General features: G+C 41.0%; 1 protein-coding gene across 1 annotated transcript; it reads left to right on the top strand.

The window, feature by feature from the left end:
* The first annotated feature begins 2641 nt into the window (after positions 1–2641).
* On the top strand, positions 2642–6389 carry LOC116383671 (keratin, type I cytoskeletal 18-like). The gene is made up of 7 exons (XM_031847689.1): positions 2642–3205; positions 4405–4487; positions 4783–4939; positions 5048–5212; positions 5297–5422; positions 5666–5886; positions 6081–6389. The coding sequence occupies exons 1-7, from the start codon at positions 2753–2755 to the stop codon at positions 6118–6120; spliced, it is 1245 nt and encodes a 414-aa protein (XP_031703549.1). The 5' UTR covers positions 2642–2752; the 3' UTR covers positions 6121–6389.
* The last annotated feature ends 207 nt before the right edge of the window (positions 6390–6596 follow it).

The following is a 6596-nucleotide window of genomic DNA, read 5'->3' as shown; positions in this document are numbered from 1 at the left end:
TATTGAGACTTCCTCTCCTAATCTTACTTTATCATACAATAATACATCACAATTTATTTGTTGATTGTATTTTGTATTATTAATCTTAATATAAAAAGTAACTATCAAATAAACGTGGAGCATAAATGGAAATACTTAAGTAAAATACTAGTAGCCTACCTCAAACTTTACTATTTATAAAAGACAGTCTGTCATCTTTTTCCGAAAATGAAATTACTCATTTGTGCCCATATGAGAAATCTGAACATGTGATAGTCGTATCATTGCTCTTTGTCTAGCTGTGAAATGTCTACGCGCTAGAAATGGACATGACATCCCACAGAGAAAATGTCTCTTAGTCGACACATTTCGCTAACCTCTGATGTGCTGATGTGTGACCCCTACACTTTGATAACAATCCTGGCCATAAAACTGGAATATAGATATCCATAAAAAAGATAAACTCATTTCTTCTTTTGGTGTCTTTTGATCATCTTGTGTGAATTAGCAAGGAAGTGATCAAGAGAGGAGGGAGGGATGTAAGAAAGGGAGTGTGAAAGTGTGTCACACTCTCGTGCATGTCCGCATTCCTTCATGCATCTTTCAGGGTGCACACAAACACATATGAATAAATATGCATATGCATCTGTGTAAATACAGATTTTGGACTTTGTATATAAGCATGTGAGAGCTCTCATTCTGCACTGCGGCTTGGCAAAAAGAAACCAAAGAACAAGGGAAGCGACGGTCATTTAAGGCTGCATTAAACTGAGAGCAGTAATAATCAGAGACTCGTGAAGTCCAAGATTCGTGAAGCACATAAACTCCTGTAGTAGTTTCCAGATTCCTGCTGTGTGTTATGACTCACACACTCTGGCTTCTCCTCTTTCCCTCTGCTTTTTTCCTGTCTTATCTGGGAAAGGAGTGTGCAATTCAGATCAGATTGTTGCATGTGGGAAAGTAAAATCTCTGGAGTTATCATTCACGGAAAAAAATCCTCATATGGACACATGATCTAAGCAGGATATGTGCCATAAATATCCAATACACTAGATATTTTATACAAAACTGTTGATTAAGGTATGTTCTTGTTTTTATTTGTCAATGTGTTTGCCTTGGACGAGGCAAATTGTTGCCAACACACACATTCAAACAATCAAGATAGCGGAGACACTGTCACGAGGTATGACTCATGCTGATTTAATTCATAGTTCCTCTTTATATCTGCCTGTCCTCTGCCCTCTGCTTTTTTCATGCTTTTACTTCTCTCTTTATGCTGCATTTCCCCCGTTCTTATTGAGTACTGCTAAAAGAAATTAGTAAATAATTGAACAGAAAGGGGCTGAAGTGAAGTGTGAGAAACATTGAAACTTGATCAACCATGAAGGTGAGGTAAGATCGGGAAAGAAAAGAACTGGTTGTGTGAAGCTCAGGAGGGTGTTTGAGCCTCTGCCAGTTTCCCCCGGGGTGGTTCAAGGTTTTATTATCCAGTTCTCTGGGGCCCAGTGAGATATCCGCTCTGAACACAACTTTAGCCCATATGAACATTTCCAAGGTCCTGCCAAAACAATGCATATTGCAGCTTAGTTTTTTTCGGAAAATGATCCAGTTTCTTTCCTGTTTTTTGATAGTTTCATGCCAATTGTGTAGTTCCCAGGGACGGTAGGCTCTATGGCATTTAGTCACTTTGATGCAAAAAAGCATTTTTTTTCCCCCTGTGGTAAGGAAATATCTTACTGAGATATCAAATGCAGTTCTCATGACACACCATGCTTCAAAGATAATTGTTCAATATTCTCAATAGAGCTGATTTGAGCAGATAACCACCTACTCAGGGCATCTTTTCTTTCCTTTTGATTGTATTCTGAACAATGTGCCATTAGCTTACTTTCATTCTATAGTCGTCTCATCTCTTCTCGGGTATTCTGGGTATATTTGAAGCTTGTCCTTAGGTTTCTTCTTACTGTACGGCGTGTCAATAGTGTTTGCCCTTTTCTTTGTATTGAAATGTGATCGTTATAGTAACTGTGTTTATCAGTAAATCAGTTCAGTTATCATTAGTAGGAGCTTTCTGACGGCAGCTTCTCTGAAAAACAATTCAATGCCACCACTTAATGTTGTACTTGAAAAGGAAATGCAGCTGTCACACAGTATCTCACTTTATGTTTAGTCTAGATAAGAAGGTAGTCAAAATATATTTATTTTGGGTCCAAGGCTGACCAGAAACTATTACACTATGCAGCGAATGGTAGACATTATGCCTTTTATGGGCAAACCAAAGGAATTTGGTTGCATGCTTCCAGAGTAAACTTCATTTTGAAAAGACTATTCTACGCTTTAACTTTTAGCTTTAACTGTGTTAAAGTACTTTACCCTGGACATGTCTATTACTGCTTTCTATCATTTGTTGTGAACTGTGGTTTATGTGATCTCTATAGTTCAATCAAATACATTTGCTCTAGTTGTTCAAATGTCAACGTGTGTTTTGAAAAATGCCTCGAACATTGCCTTGGAGACAGAAGATACATTGTCGGTTAAAAAGGGGAAGATGTGGGTGTATGAGAGCACAAAGCAGGGAGGGGGGAGCAGGAAAGGAAAACTAGGGTGATGTTAAAGTGGGCAGGGTCTGAGAGACCAGCTGGGATTGAGGGAGAAAAGCAAGAGTATAAGTTCCCAACTTCCTACTGCCAGTATCTCTTTCTAAGCCGGCCAGCGGTGAGTCTCCACATCTCATTTTCCACTTTAATCTCTGCAGTGTCTAAACTTCTCCAAAATGAGCTTCAGAAGATCTACCGTGCAGTCCCGATCCACACCTAAGTACAGTTCTGCCAGCATTTATGGCGGTGCTGGTGGAATAGGCTCCCGCATTTCCTCTGCCTCCGTATCTTCCCTGCGTTCTGGTGCCCCAATGACCTCTTCTTCCTCTGCCTACAAGCTGAGCAGTGGAATGGGTGGTGGTATGGGCTCAGGTTTTGGAGGATCCGGTGCATCCTTTTCGACTGGTGGTGGTGGTGGTGGTGGTGCTGGTGCTGGGATCATCGGCAACGAGAGGGGAGCCATGCAGAACCTGAACGACCGCCTGGCCAACTACCTGGAGACGGTGAGGAACCTGGAACAGTCCAACCAGGAGCTGGAGATGAGGATCATGGAGGCTTTGGAGAAGGGAGGGCCCAACATGAGAGACTACAGCAAGTATCAACCCATCATAGATGACCTACGCAATCAAGTAAGCATGACACTGAATGCTGGCCTCTAGAATTAACAGGGGGAGGTTGAGTATGAATTGTTGAAAACTATGAAACAGTCGTTTTTGGTTGATTACTTTGATCCAGCGAGGTGAGACAGACAATGACGGAGGAAATTGAGATATAAATGTTGAAATGCTTAAAAAGTGCTTAATGTGGCCTCTACTATAAGATTCAATGAGTGCATGTGATGGCACGATTCAAACCTACTTGTGTCAGTAACTTTTATCAGTGTGTTTATTCTTCATCTTATTCCTAACGTTCCAAATTAAGATTGAGAATATTCATGGTGAGACTGGCAGCATTTTCTTTGTAGGTTATCACATTTCTCGCAAGAGAATGAAGGGTGTGGTTGCTGAGCTCTAACCCAGAACAGTTTGTGGCACAACTTGTTTGTGCCACAAACTGTTCTGAACTTCCTCTGATGAATCACCAACACGAGGGCATCGTCATGAGAGACAGACTGAAAAGCTTTCAAATAAACCTTCAGCATTTCCAAATGGTCCTGCTTGTAAATGGTGATTCTACAAGCATTCTCTGGTGTAGGAGGGCCTCAATGTGAAACAGATGTGTGGTAATGACACACACACAAAGGCTCTCGGACTGCCAGCGTGGGTGTGTGTATGTGCACACAGATGAGTGTGAGTGCACAAGTTTTATAACAATCAGCTTCAGTCTGCAGAGTCAAATGTCACATTCTTGTACAGACTCACAGTCTTCAATGGTACAAAATGACACATTGATGGTGGCACTTTTTCTTTCTTTACACATAAAGGCACAAGTATTCCCCCTTTTCCTCTGAGGCAGTTTAGAGTATAAACTCAAAAACATTCACGCACAAAGAATTTTACGATCTCTGCACACATTAACACACAGGGAGACATATACAAAGAAAATGACAGACAGAGAAAGTGCATCTGGGTGAGAATAGGAGAGGAAGAAAATCCTGTCTGTATGAGTTATTCAGACAGGAAACCCATGTTTCCAACAATGCTAAAACAAACCAGATTCTGTTCTGGCACGGGAACATCCTCTTTTCCTGTCCTTCAGTTTGTGGTTCCTCTTTTCTCTGCCCCTCATGATTGGAGCATTGAAGGGAGGGGCTTCTGGTTAAACAATTGTGTTCTTTGATAAAAAGCAAAAACACTTAAAAAAAACTTTATTCATTTTTCCTTTCCAGATCTTTGATAAGATCGGCGAAAATGCTCGTTTTGTGCTCCAGATCGACAACGCCCGTCTTGCTGCTGATGACTTCAAAGTAAAGTATGTTGATATTCGTGTTGTTGAATTAGTTAACCTCATATATCCTGCTCGAAGGCAGAAATGCTCTGGTGTCAAGAGTTATAGACTTTGCAAATGGAAACAAGTGCAGAGTTTGTACAGTGCATATAGAATATCTGACAATAGGATTTCAGCAACTGCAGCTTTGAGTCTGAAACACTTCTTTGAAACCACAGTCATACCGTTTCGTAACTTTATACAGTACACCACGATGTGAATAACAGCTGATATAACAGCTGATATCTGTGACAGGGTTTGTTTGTGTGAACCCCTACAGGTTCGACAATGAGATGGCAATCCGCCAGTCTGTGGAGGCCGACATCGCTGGGTTGAAGAAACTCATAGATGACACCAACATGACCAGGTTGAACATCGAGAGCGAGATTGAAGCTGTCAAGGAGGAGCTTGCCTTCCTGAAGAAGAACCACGAGAATGTGAGTTCACAGTACACCCAGATCAACCGTAGCACTTGGGACAGTGGCTCACGAGTCACACACCTTTGAATGCGTTGCTTAATTTCTCTCTTGCTGTTGGTTTTATAGGAGGTGATGGAGCTGAGGAGTCAGATCTCCCAGTCAGGCGTGCAAGTGGACGTAGACGCTCCCAAAGGTCAGGACCTGGCCCAGGTCATGGCGGACGTGAGGGGCAACTATGAGAAGAGTGCTATGAAGAACGCGGAAGATCTCAAACGTTGGCATGAAAATCAGGTGATTGAACGCTTTAAAAGGTAGACAATACTCCTACAATTCTCTTGTTTGTTGGCTCACAACCTTTCCCCATCTCCCTGTCAGATTGCAGATGTGCAGGTGGAGGTATCACAGAACACAGAAGCCCTCCAGGGAGCCCAAATGGAGAGGAGTGACTCAAGCAGACAGATACAAACCCTGGAAATTGAACTTGCATCCCAACAGAGCTTAGTAAGCATACATTTTACAAAAATGTGTTTTATATCCTGTTTTCATTCATTTTCATTTTAATGACATGCATGAAATAATCAAATTCTATCATCAGATTATAAAGTCTTGTCGCAATATTCTTCTTTAAAATACCATGGCCATTACTTAACACCCTCTTTTTCTAAAAGGTTGGAACTTTCCCATGTTTTCCTATATTAGATTGGCTGGCACACTTTTGATTTCTCTTTTTCAATCCTTTATCAGAAAGCCTCCTTGGAGGACACATTACGCAACACAGAGCAGCGAAACAACAATGAAATGGAGAGATACAATGGAATTATTATGCGTCTGGAGGAGGAGCTGACCAACTTGCGTGCAAACATCCAGCATCAGACGCAAGAGTATGAGCAGCTGCTGAACATGAAGATGAAACTGGAGGCCGAGATTGGCACTTACAAGAATCTCATGGATGGTGGAGACTTCAAGTAAGAATTAGGTGGTGGAGAAAAAAACAGATCCAGAGAAGGTGTTGGTGGAGGTGGAGGTGAATACTAAAAGCACTTAACATGGTTTCCATGGTCAAGTACATCCACATCATCAAGAGGCAATAGTTCCAGTCAGTTACTCGTTCAACATGAATATTTTGAAAGTCAAAATGTTTCCTTTGTGTTTTCCACAGGCTCCAGGATGCACTGGATGAGCTGGCAGCTGCAAGCTAATTTGGAACAAAGAATGTGGAACCATCCCAACAATGAAAGCAGAAAAAGCCACAACTATGCATTGTGAAAAAAAAAGTACATGCTGGTCCAATTATCTAAAGCCAAGTTTAAACCAAGAACACATTCTGTGTAAACCATAAAGATTTAAGCAGTTCTGAATAAAGGCATTTGACCACACCACAGTGAAACAGGCAGGGCTATTTGAAGAGCAGCCATTGCTTGACCTGACAGCAAAATGAAAAATGAATAAAACCACTTGTTGACCAGCAGTCATGTCTCTTGTGCATTTGCTATATTTACATGATGCAAGAACATGGATGTAATGTTTTGTGATAAGTTTTGTGATATATTGTTATATGATTTAAATTGACAGATATTTATAAAATAAACAACCACACCCCAAAAGACAAATGGCTGACAAATTACATTCATTTATTTCTGGCTTAATTATGAAAAACAATCTGGGTGCTTGAAGC

This window comes from Anarrhichthys ocellatus, unplaced genomic scaffold (genome assembly GCF_004355925.1).
Source record: "Anarrhichthys ocellatus isolate YVR2014 unplaced genomic scaffold, GSC_Weel_1.0 scaffold1, whole genome shotgun sequence".
Taxonomy (NCBI): Eukaryota; Metazoa; Chordata; class Actinopteri; order Perciformes; family Anarhichadidae; genus Anarrhichthys; species Anarrhichthys ocellatus.
Note: the sequence above shows the minus strand (reverse complement) of the source record. Positions and strands in the feature narration are given on the sequence as shown.

Bases quoted from the DNA above. Each gene is read 5' to 3' on its own strand.
- LOC116383671 (XM_031847689.1), top strand. From the start codon at position 2,753: ATGAGCTTCAGAAGATCTACCGTGCAGTCCCGATCCACACCTAAGTAC. The intron at 3,206-4,404 runs GTAAGCATGACA...TTTCCTTTCCAG, and splicing joins TAGATGACCTACGCAATCAA to ATCTTTGATAAGATCGGCGA. The intron at 5,213-5,296 runs GTGATTGAACGC...TCTCCCTGTCAG, and splicing joins AACGTTGGCATGAAAATCAG to ATTGCAGATGTGCAGGTGGA.